The 12,553-nt window shown below is 35.2% G+C and overlaps 2 protein-coding genes across 5 annotated transcripts; both read left to right on the plus strand.

Annotated features, from left to right (window-relative positions):
* The first annotated feature begins 939 nt into the window (after window positions 1-939).
* Window positions 940-7,786, plus strand: LOC141618973 (ultraviolet-B receptor UVR8). Of its 4 annotated transcripts, XR_012531550.1 has the most exons (7): window positions 976-1,065; window positions 1,600-2,002; window positions 2,461-2,677; window positions 3,182-3,491; window positions 3,695-4,276; window positions 5,694-5,774; window positions 7,072-7,786. XR_012531550.1 is itself a non-coding variant. In XM_074436017.1 (5 exons), exons 2-5 carry the CDS (start codon window positions 1,671-1,673, stop codon window positions 4,183-4,185), a joined length of 1,350 nt encoding a protein of 449 aa, XP_074292118.1. In that variant the 5' UTR covers window positions 969-1,065; window positions 1,600-1,670; the 3' UTR covers window positions 4,186-4,564. The 4 variants fall into 4 exon arrangements, 2 of the variants coding, with proteins under 2 accessions (XP_074292118.1, XP_074292119.1); XR_012531549.1 differs by lacking the exons at window positions 5,694-5,774; window positions 7,072-7,786 and adding an exon at window positions 4,823-4,945 and having other exon boundaries at window positions 940-1,065; window positions 3,695-4,433; XM_074436017.1 differs by lacking the exons at window positions 5,694-5,774; window positions 7,072-7,786 and having other exon boundaries at window positions 969-1,065; window positions 3,695-4,564.
* Window positions 6,926-7,567, plus strand: LOC141620953 (agamous-like MADS-box protein AGL80). The gene has a single exon (XM_074437692.1). It carries the CDS (start codon window positions 6,926-6,928, stop codon window positions 7,565-7,567), a length of 642 nt encoding a protein of 213 aa, XP_074293793.1.
* Window positions 7,787-12,553: the final 4,767 nt, after the last annotated feature.

A 12,553-nucleotide genomic window follows, 5' to 3' on the forward strand; every position in this document is an offset into this window, starting at 1 on the left:
TATGCAAAAAAAAAAAAAAAAAAAAAAAAAAAAAAAATCGCATGTGTGTGTTTTATGGTATTCAATGTTGGTTCCAACTCCGGATATGGAGAAGCGTTACACTAGACTTGTGGTGGGTAGGCCGTAGGAGTAGCGTAAAAATTATGGCCTCACTTTATCTACATGAGTTAAAATTTGAATATCGTTTAAGCATTTTCTCATAATCGACATGCTAAACATCATAACTCAAGAGTTTGTGATAAGTATGTTAGGGTTGTCATGGCGTCCTAAAGCTGAGTGTTTCCTTTATGTCTCCGGAGTGGTGACAAATGTGTCAAGGTGTGCTAGTATGTTAGGATTGATAGGTTGTCGGCCATAAGTGATGCCACCCCTTGCGATGGTCAAATGCACAGCCACGTTCAGGATGTGTACGAAAGGTAGTTGGCTCGTGTTAATGCTAAAGGCAACCGGATGTGTGAAACGTGGAACATTGGTCTAACGATTTCCAATTTGCCAAGGAAATAATTTTTTTATTAAAGGAAACTTCAACAATGAAACAACAACAATATTAGATCTTTAGTTCAAAAATGATTTGGTGTCAGTGACATGAATATTTGAAACTGTTGAGCATGAGGGATTTCGATTAGGCTCGATCATATAAGGATATTTATTTCACTAATTCCTTCTTAAAAACCGATCCATAATCCCTCACACATAATATTTGTGTTGCATGTATCAAGGTGTTGCTATATAAAGTAAGGATACAACAAAACCGAGCCAATATCCATTTCACTTTAGCTCAGAATTGCCATGTACATCAAAATTGAACTCGAACCATGCCCGAGCCCAAACTCTTGAAATCAAAGTTAAATTGAACTCGAGCAAATGCCCGAACCGACCTCTTAAAATCAAAGCTTGATCTCGGCTCGTATAGCTCTCTCGTAGTGTCACACCTAAATGGTAAACAGAGGTAGTCCGATTAGCGTGGACACCAAACCTAGTAACTGTCATAATCCCGCACCCAAAAAAAGCCATGGCCAGGCCAGCGTCTCCATGATCAATTCGGAAGCCATTCATCTTAACCAGGTTCCTTTTTTTCACACTTTTAATTTTCCCTCCTTTTTCTATGTCGATTCCCTATAATATGGAGTTTCTATCCCAAATCTACCATTTTTGCTCTGTAGAGTACCTGACTCCTGTTCATCATTCCGTTCCATTTTTATTGTCGTACTTTCTATTTTGTATGTTCCGATTGTTTATGAAAATGATATAAAATAACAAATTTACCTTAATGATTACTACTCTATTACATACTGGCAAATTGTTCTGTATTTCGCATATTTCTGGGGTTTTCAGTTGCGGAGATACCAATTATTCGATGACAAGTGGTCCAAATTGGGTGTGAATTGATCAAATTGTTCGTCAAAAACATCCCTAAAATAGAAAGGTAAACAACTGACTAAGACACCCAAAAATGGAATAGGTAAACAAATGACCGGGACACAGAGGGAGTATATTACTGATACTTAATTAGCGATGCAGCATGATATTACTGATAACTTAATTAGCGATGCAGCATGATTTCAGTCTGGTTTTTGAGAAACTGTTTATGTGAAACAGGTTACTGGTTGACGACTTATGCTGTGACTAATTCAGACTAGGAAACGGATTTTAGCAAACTGATTATAGATATGTTGCGATTAATTTGCAAGAAATGGGGATCAAATGCTTCGTTGTCGAGATATAGATTTTTCGGTAGTGAAGCGGGTGGTGGAAATGAAAGCATGTCATTAGCTGTTATGAGTTTTGGTGATGGTAGCCAAGGAGCGCTGGGTTTGCCGTCTTCCTTACTCGGTGTAGGGGCTGATGCTTATGAACCCACTTTAGTTCCCGGGCTCCCAGATGACATTGTGAGTGTGAGCGCTGGGCATTACCACTCTCTTGCTGTGACGGCTAAAGGGGAGGTGTGGACTTGGGGTAGAAACGATGAGGGTCAACTTGGTAGAGGTATACGTGAACCCAGGTTTGTCACTATCATTTTCCCTCTTTACTCCGTCTACTCCATGATTTACCCAAAACTTGTATGAGATTGTCTTACTTACATAGTTACATGTGAGATGACCCCATTAACTGCAAGAAATGCATAAAAACTCGGGTTGGTGTCACATGTTAGTCTGCAGTTTGATGTATAAGAGGGCCATTAGGTCATTCTTTGAGCTCCCATCAGAAATGTAGGCATATGAAATAAGCCCAGAAGTGCAATTATGTTATGCCTTTTCTCGTATCAATGGCATCAAAGCTAAACACCACCCTTCTGCATCCATGGCCGTAGGATGTGACAATGCTATTGCAGATGTTTAAAGGAAAAAACAAGCAAAATACTTTCTGAACTAAGTTGAACCTTCTTGTTGATCGTTTCAGATAGAGGGCTTCAGTAGTTTTACCCATCTGGCCTTCTCATTAGTTGAACTTTGTCTACAGACATTCATGGAATGAAGCAAGGGTAGTGGATGGTCTGACAAATGTGAAAGTTCGAGCTGCGTTTGCTTCTGGTGTCATTTCTGCTGCAGTTGGAGATGACGGCTCTGTTTGGACGTGGGGAAGGTCTAAACGTGGGCAGCTTGGACATGGCAAAGGAGTTTTGGAGGCCTTTGTTCCATCCAGAGTTGAAGCACTTGCCAAGGAAGACGTAGTCAAGGTGGTTTCTCATGCCTCTTATGTTAAGCTAGATTATTATAATATGAATCTTGTTATTGGTAACATGGAAAATTTTCACTTTGGTATACTGGATTGAAATTTCACTTTCGGTTTCCCAAATGGCCAAATCTACTGTAGTGCCTGCTATTTACGTGGTTTTCCACTTTGGTGTCCTAAAATATAATTGAACCAAAATACTCTTATGTTTTCAGTAAAATTATGTTAAAAATCATTTTAGTATCTTATTTAATTGTATTTTGTGCCAGCCATTATGCTTGAAAATGTTAAATTGATTTAGATAAGTTTTGACTATGTGAGAAGTTGTGCAAAACTCAGGTCATAAATGTGAAATTAGTGAAATGCTAGGTGCCCAAATGGAATTAGCCTAAACCTCATGGTATCAAAGTGAAATTATACCTATCTATTGTCGGTATTTTTGTTTGACTCTCAATCTCAGTCTGTTCGCTCATTTGAAAGTGTTCCTTATTTTGGCATATGCTTATAGGTGTCACTTGGATGGGGACATGCACTTGCACAAACTGCCGATGGAAAGTTGTTTGGCTGGGGTTACTCAGCAGAAGGAAGACTGGGGAAACTGGGGGAGACTGTGCAATTGAATTCCAGTTCAAAGTTGCATAACAGACGTACAATGAACCCTTCTGAAGCGCATGAAGTTGCTGATAAACTTGTACTGGAAAGTATGGAGAAGGAAAAAGATATGCCAATTATTTGGGAACCTCAAGTAATTGAAGAACTACAGCGCCTTGAAGTGATAGATGTTTCCTGCGGTCTTGATCATTCCATAATCCTTTGCCGTAAGTCATAACCGTATACTCCCTCCATCCTATTAATATTGTCCCCATTTGACTTTAATGGTCAAACTATGTCAACTTTGACCGAAATTATTGTCAATGTCAAATTCGGTTGACCATGAAAGTCAAATGGGCGAGTATCTAACTTCACATTGCCTATGACTAAATCTGCCCAATTTATCTCACATATTACAAAATTGAATCAGGTGATGGAACCATGCTAAGTGGCGGGAGTAACACCTACGGCCAGTTAGGGAGAGTGAACCAAGATGTTGGGCTACTTCCAGTTGACCTAGCCTCCTTCCATCCTCAAACTGTTGCTTGCGGGCTTGGGCATTCTTTGGCCGTCTGTGACATGCCAACATCAGATGACAACACCGACCTTAGAAAAATCATCATTTCTTGGGGATGGAATGGGAGTTCTCAACTTGGTAGATCGGGCCTAGAGAGCCAACCCTTGGCTGTAGAAGGTCTGTTCGAGGAGATTCCTAGAACTGTTTCTTGTGGTCGGGTACATTCACTGGCTGTCACTGATAAGGGGGAGTTGTGGGCTTGGGGTTGTGGTAAAAATGGGAGGCTTGGTTTAGGTAGTTCTTTTGATGAACCCGAGCCAGCCTTGATCGATATTGGGTGTCATAGGGTTGTTCAAGGTGTTGCAGGATTCGACCACAATTTACTCTTGGTTGCTCAATCATGAGGTTGTTTGTCAGACTTCCCACCTTCTTTTGGAAGTTGAAACGATCCTTCGATCAATCATTTCTAGGTAGATGCAATATTTCACTTGTAAGGTAATGTGGCCAATTCAGAGTATTATTTTACTTCTTGGTCTGAGTGAGAGTATTGTTTGTAACGGTTTTGTATCGCTACTAGCTACTGCTAAAGGCGCGAGCTCAACTCATGAGAGTTTTGCTCGTTTAAGCTATAGTGTCCCGCAATAGCACGAATGTGAGCATCAAAAGCTGTTGTTGTATTGGAAGAAGAAATATGGTAGTCTAAAATCTAAATAAGCCCAAAGCTTTTATTATTATAAAAGAATGTTTGCAAAATAAATGATTATCGTGTTGGATTGGATTGAACTTGTTCATTAAAATGAAATGGCGTGTCTGTAGAATCGGAGTTTACTCATCTGAAAAGTTGCAAACATGCCATTTTGCCTCGAAAGTCTAAGCTGGATGGTAACGGCTTTTGACATTTTGCAACAATACAAAAATTACAACGCTCCATTTGTAATGCAGAGCAGTCCGTCCTAACCGTCTGATTATCAATTCCAGCCCTGCTGTATTTTCTTATTCTTGTTTGTTATGCTGTTAATTTGTAAACAAGGGCTCCTTTAGAGTTTATTAGTTAATTTTTTTTTTTTTAACACAACACAGTTAGTAGTTTTGAGTTGTGTTGTTTGAATTACTTAGAATAAAGAAACTGACTGTTTCATCATAAATTGAAAATTACTTCGAACATCCTGTTCTATACTGACATTACTTTCATGGATGGTCTTTGGCTGCCTAAATCCTTATCTCGCATGCTGTTGAACTAGTTCCGTCCACAGCGAGTGTCTATGTTCAATCATTGAGATTTAGGTTCGTCCTTACAGCCTTGAAATGTTAGGCCATGTTCCGTCACTCAGGTAGTGATTCCCTGTGTTAAATGTCCTCCTGGGACAGCCTTCTATATTAAACAAAAGATGCCCTGCAATCCATTTTATGTCTATAATGTTGGTTTAAAGGGTTCTAGACTCTTTGGAATTGTGAACATGAAAAGCTGCAGCTGTAGTAGGCTCAGTAAGCTTCCTGCCTGCGTTCACGCAGTAGAGCAGTATTTCGAGGTGTTTTTGTTGGAAATATCTAGTTTGAGCTTCTAAGATTATTAGCCTGTGATTATTAAGTTCTGTCTGTTTTACAGTTAATGAGAAACTCTATCAAGGTTTAATGCTGACATCCTATCATAGATTCCCTGGATTCTCTTTGCAAGTTAACTCTATGGTGGTCTATTTTGCTGCATTCAATATGTCTAGTATACTCATTTTGGCATAAATACGAGTTTTATTTATAAATTAATTGAGAAAAGGAAAAAATATACTGTAGCTTCCGCTTTGGCTCGTAGTTTTTCCATGATTCAGGTTATTTAAGATCCACTTTAATGTCCAGATTTGGTGTTATGAAGCTAACTGCTTGCTTGTCTTGTTTTCCGGGCATCAATTTGTTGCAGATGCAGAGATGCTTTTGATGGTATTCCAATCTTATGAGGATTGAGACGCGGCTTTTGGAGTGAATTTTTAATTCCAATCAGGTTTGATTTTCTCATTCAAACCTTAGATTAGTTGCTGGTTTTTCTGATCATTAGACTGATGTTATCTTGTGTTCATTTATTGCCTTAGTGCAGCTAGATAATACATTTATCATGAGACGACTTTTTCTGAAAAAAAAATTTGTCGGGGCTTCTTGTTGTTCAGTTCTATAAATTACTTTTAAATGTTTAATAGCATACTAGTGGAGAGGTTACTATGACGTTGCCTGAGTCAATTTTCGATTTGGTTTGAGAAACGGGTTTGAGTTTGTAGAACACTACCTATCTTTAACAGTTTAACACGAAAGAGGAACACTACAAGGTACCTATCTTTTTAACAGTTTTAACACGAAAGAGGAACACTACAAGGCAAATTGTCTCTGTTAGAATTTTGATTTATCTCGAGCTGCTTAAATTTTGCATTGCCCCCCTCTTTCTATTTGTTTTTTTGACAAGTCACGTTATTAATCACGGGACACTAAGGGGTGACACTGATATACGGATTACAACAAAGAACAAGAAATAATTTCCCCCTTTCTGTATCTTAATGATTCTGAATCATGATTTGTGAGGATATTGTGTAAAGTCAGTCAGTTTCCTTGCCCCTTCTTCTCTCTTATGACGTAAAGTCGTACATTCAATGTACCTGATCATCCCTATCCGGATGTCGAGCACATTCCGACCTCTAAACCTCCAAGTGACATTCAAGAATTTCCACATACCATAAAAAGTAAACTTTTTTGATTTTCTGAAATCCATTGCCTGAGAGGATGCACTGCTAAAAATTTCCAAATCAGCATTTTTTCATAAATTTGAAAAAACAGTATAAATTTCAAAAATTCATCTTGGCGCGCTTATTCTCCCCACCTAAAATCCATAAAAGGTAATGTGTCCGGCAAATTCATTGTATCACTGTCTCTTTTAGTAAACAATCGTTTGTTGTCACTACGAAATCATTTCCGATACGTTATCAATACAGACTCTGCATAAACCCGGTTTCTGAAATTGTTCAGAACTAATCTTCTTATGACATTCAAGATTAGTTGTATATAAACACATACTAAACCCCGACACCATCAATTTGAACTGAGAGTTTCCCTGCAACTTGACTGACCATTTGATAGTTTTTCCCATTCTGCGGTAAGAACTACAAGATGGCCAGGAAGAAGGTGAAGCTCCAGTTCATAGAAAATGACACCGCCAGGAAAGTAACTTACAAGAAAAGAGTGAGGGGCTTAGTGAAAAAAACCCAAGAATTAAGTATTTTGTGTGGTGTTGACGTTTGTACTATCGTGTACAGCCCCTATGACGAGGCTCCTGTTGTGTGGCCCTCGAGTGAAGTTGAAGCAAGCCGTATTCTTGTGGAGTACAAGCGGAAGCCAGACCTTGATCAACAGTCTCAAAGGAAGCTCACCCAAGAGGGTTTCCTGAAGCAAAGTGTGACCAAGTCCGAGGAAAGGTTTTTGAGACTTCAGAGAAGGAACCGTGAGATGGATATGGAGAATCTCATGAGCGACCTCCTTTGCGGAAAACCAGTCCAACAAGTCCAGTTTGACGATATAGAAGACTTGATATGGGTAATTGAGGACAAACTTAGGAGTGTGCAGCATCGGATGAGAGTGATGAAGGGTGATGCTCCTGCTCCTGCCCGTGCTCCTGCTGCAACTTCTAACCTGAATCTCAATACTCTTTTTGGGAATGAGAGTATGGGAGGAACTAGCGCAAACTGGGGTGGAAACGGTGGTACTCCGTTTGAGCCGCAGTCTGGTCCCTATTACCATCAGCACCGGTCATGATGAAATGAATTTATTCTAAGGGACGACATCTTGATTATGCCTCGTTTCTATTTATTTTCTGTGCTCTTACTTTCAATCAAAAGTTCTTTTTATTTTTGTTTCTTTTGCTTTTATTATTATTATTAATTTAAAAATGTAATGGGAATAGTTGCATACTTGCATTATTTGAATGATTATTAAACAGCCTGTTGGTTATATTTTTTTTAGATTTTTTTTTTGGTACGAATATTTTTTTTTAGATGATATTACGATTTAGATGATATTACGATTGATATCTCCATTTTTCATGAGGTAGTAATTATGCATCGATCCAACATTTTCATTTTAATGGATCTATTATTTTCGTTTTTTGAAATAAGATCGAATAAAGCAAATAACTCATTAGTGAGTGCACTTTACCCATTTGATAGACAGCAACTCTTGCTATAGACGGACAAGAAACAGGTCAAATACCCTTAAAGTGGTGATATTTTTAGGCCCCATCACGCAAGTTGTTGTTTGTCTTATACGTAATGTGGTATGTTATTTGGCCCGTCTTTAGTTATAAACGGATACTTGCCGTCTATAATGAGATTTTGTGTTTGATAGATAATTGAAGTAAAGTCGTTGGGCAAAATATATAATCCAAAATTTATCACTTTTGACGGACTGGAAATAAATAATCAGCAAGTCTTGCCACGCATAAAGTGAGGGCATTTTACCATTTCTACTTGTCAAAGCGTCTTGCTTGTGACGGACAATATATGTCATAAGTTGAAAACCTCTCACAATAAAGTAAGTGGGTTGACAAGTGAGAGGGAAAATGGAGCACCCATACACATTGCGACTTGCATCTTGTGAGAGGGACACTATCCGTCTTCAGCTTGTGACGGATAGTGCCCGTCTTGAATGAAATTTTGTGTTTACTTGCACGAGGATTTATGCAAATTCCTTTATTATAGCAAGAGACGGGTCAAATATCCTTAAAATGATAATGTTTTTGGGCCTCACCACGCAAGTTGTTGTTTGTCTTATGTGTAATGTGAAATGTTACTTGACCCGTCTTTAGTTATAGACGGATCTATAATGAGATTTTGTGATAAATAATTGCATGCATAAAGTGGGGGCATTTTACCATTTCTACTTGCAGGAGGATTTATGCAAATTCCTTGATTATGCACATTCATATGGTACCTTTTTCTGTGTGTGCCTAAATATGATATTTTCCGTTAATGTATTATACAATTGATTGTATATACAACTTATTCAATGTAGTTGAGCAATTTTTACACTCATCACTACACAACAACAAAAAGTTTTTTACCTTCAAAGTTTCAATCAATATTTCATTAATCTCGCTTTATCAGAATTTTATATTTCCCTTCTTGGACATGTTTCTCTTACATTTAACTTTTTCGAATGATCGTAGTTTTGATTAATTTTTGAAAACCGTGCAGGGAAAGCATTAAGAATTTAAAGCATTTTGGCCTAATTTGTTAAAAATGGGATTTTATTTCTCAATCTTAAATTTCTATAAGTGGTTTAAAGTTAGAAGCGTCATATTGATGTGTTTGGTCAATTTGTATTTTTTTTAGCCAAAATACATTTTGAAAAGGTAGGCCAAGTCACTAAACACACTCTTGTTTTTGTCCAATTATTTGATGACTTCTAGTAATTTCTATTGGCCAAGTTTTTAGATTTAAAATCTATCTCCTATATACTAAGAGAATCAAATTCTCAAAAAAATTCTTTGTAAAAGGAATCTGGTTAAGGGCATGTTTGACGTCGCTTTAGGAAAACTGTTTTTTGCTTTTAAAAATGAGTTTTTTTAATAAGTTATTTCTTGATAAAACTGTTGGTGTTTGATCTACATTTTACAAAAAAAACGACTTCTCAATAAGACTTTTTACATAAGCGGATGACAAATGATAATTTTTATTGAAAAGTATATCAAGATATGTCTCGACTTGTAGAGAATGAAAAAAATATGAATTAATAAGTATTACTTTTTCTTTACATGTTTACAATATACAATTTGTCATTTATGCATAAAAATCTTTAAAATAAAAGTAAAAGCTAGAGGTACCAAATTGGAAAATCTTTAATTGGTGCTTCTACTTCTGGCTCTCAAAATTAGCTTTTGGGCTAAAAAAAATGTTATTCAAAATTGATTGTTTGGCCTAGTTTGTGCTTATTCATTGGAAAAGGACTTCTAAAAGTCGGGCCAAACAACACCTAAATAAGGAAACATGCAAGACTTTATTTCACTTAATTATTGTTTGTCCATTAAATCTTTTAGTCACTATGATCTTTTCTAAATTTAAAATTACAATAATTTAAATAAATTAAAACAAAACTGGTGTAAATCTAAACACACACTTATAACATATAAAAAAAACTATAAATTAATATTATTAGGTTTGTGACAAAACAAATCATTAAAATTAATTTTCAAAATTTATACACTTAAGTCATTATTTTTTTGTAAATAAATATTTTCATTAAAATGCACATTTTATGACTTCACTCAATTAGTTTTCCAGTTCAATTTTGCTTCTTATATTGAAATAAGAGGAGTGTAATATGAAAAATCAGTAACATGTAAATATTAAAAATTTACAAATAATATATTAAAAAGTAAAAAAAAAAAAGTATATATACCGCGCATACATACGCAGGATCTATACTAGTTTTAAAATAAATAGACCATATCATAAAATTATATGAGCGTTCATATTCACTAAAACACGTAAGCACATCTATGTAATAAGGTATAACTTCTAATATATTGTTAATATGTTACTAACTTAATATGATTATTAAACTTAATAATATCTTATAATAAGTTAAAATAACTTTGTTGATCAAATCATAAGATTATAACTTTATAAGATCGTAGAATTATGTTACGGTTTTACAAGTATTTTTTGTAGGAATTACCAAGCATATATATTTTTAAACAATCATAAATGTATATAAGATCCCACAAATACACACACATAATCACTTAGTAAATAGGTATGTAATTAAATCATATTTTATGCTTATAGATAACGTATGATTATAGATAACGTATGATTTGACCTTGACTATAATTAATTCTCATTTCCCACAAATACACGCACAAATACACACGCACATAAGATCCCACAAATACATTACAAAATTAGATCATATTTTATGGTTATAGATAACGTATGATTTTAGTTTTGTAATATATTTGATATTAAATTTAAATATTTGAGGGTCTAATTTGACCTTGACTATAATTAATTCTCATTTTCCACCCAAACTCATCTTCTAATCAATCTCTTTTGACATTTTATTCCTAGTTTTAAACTATAACATGTTTAGGCGTGTGTCCGACGAGTGTCGGGTGTCCAACACGGTGTCAGACACGAGACGACTAGTTAGGAGGATTGTCCGTGCTACCTAGTCCATGAATTGCATATAATCACTTAGTAAATAGGTATGTAATTAATTACTCTTTCATGAATCATAAAGTTTTAATTAAATGTGATTCGGATAAGGATTCTTATAAGAATACGCATACTTTTTTTTTTCGTTTGTCGATAGAACTTACTACTATATTTGTTTTGTCTTGTGCGATTGCACCTCGTGTTAATGTCGCGTGCCTCTGTCTCGCATCTTATTGCATGAACTCGTCACTTTTGTGCACCTTTTTTAATTTGGAGTTAGACTTATTACCAGTTAACTTTACCGCATTAAGATCACGTGTAAAATTATTTTCAATTACAAAATATTCCTATGATCTAGCCAAATTATTACTCCCTCCGTACCACACTAAAGGTAACATAAGGGAAAATGAAGTATTTAAAAAAAGGTGGAAAAAGTAAGGATAAAGAGGGAAAAAAATAGGTGGGATATGTAATTGTGGGTTTAATTGTGGGTTGATAGGTGAGGTATGTAATAGAATTTTGTGTAAATATCAAATGGGTATAAGGTAACTTGGTAATGTTGTGGGCCAAATAAGGAATGTTACCTTTGGTGTGATACGTCCGTTTATAGTAAGTGTTACCTTTGGTGTGGTACGAAGGGAGTATTTCATACTAGGTTGGAGGGACGCACATATTATATTCACTTATTTATTTATATGTGTTTCTCATTTATCTAGAGGAAATCAAAACTTTAGTTATGACACCGTTATTATCTCGTTTCATACATACTAACATACTCTCTCGATTCAACTCATAAAGGATGGGCTTGTACTCGTTAAATAGGCCCACATATTTAGCCCGAGCCAGCCTAGCCCAAGATTGCTTGGCCCGATCCATGATCACCTCTAGTAAAAGATCTCATCTCTTAAAAATCCCCTTATACTAAAAGAATAAGAGTTCTCCAAAATTTTCCCGCCTAAATGAATTAGGTATAAATGGACTTTTATTATACCATATCTGTTATTGAGCTTTCATTATATTATATTTACATCTGTATTATACTGAACTTTTCCTTTTCCACCGATTAATACAAAATATTAATAATAATAAATTTACAATTAAATTTTAAATTGAGTTAAATATCAGTTTTATAATTATTAGAGTATTTTCTTTAATATTCCTATCTAAAAACCGTGCATTCGCGCGAGATCTATACTAATTCTCTACTAAAAGATTAAGTCTCCTTCAAAATTTCCCTCCAAAGTGCTCATTATATAAAAGGAAACTATACTATTAGTAATAAATATCTTTTTGAATGTCTATTAAATCAATTCATAAATTAATTACACACCACTATAATTGTAAACACTATACTCTTACTATTTTTTTCATGACAATTTTTTTTCACTAAAATAATTTGAGAAAGAATGATCAAATATCATATGTTTCCTTATACAAAAAAGTCACTAAAATACACATCTCATAACATTAGTCAACTCTCTTAATTCGTCTTTTTTTCCTGAAATTAAAATATAAAAATGATAAATGTGAAATATTAAATAGTTGACGATTGAAAATCCGTTAATATACTATTTTCTTTATAACTATA

Source organism: Silene latifolia, chromosome X, assembly GCF_048544455.1.
Source record: "Silene latifolia isolate original U9 population chromosome X, ASM4854445v1, whole genome shotgun sequence".
NCBI lineage: Eukaryota > Viridiplantae > Streptophyta > Magnoliopsida > Caryophyllales > Caryophyllaceae > Silene > Silene latifolia.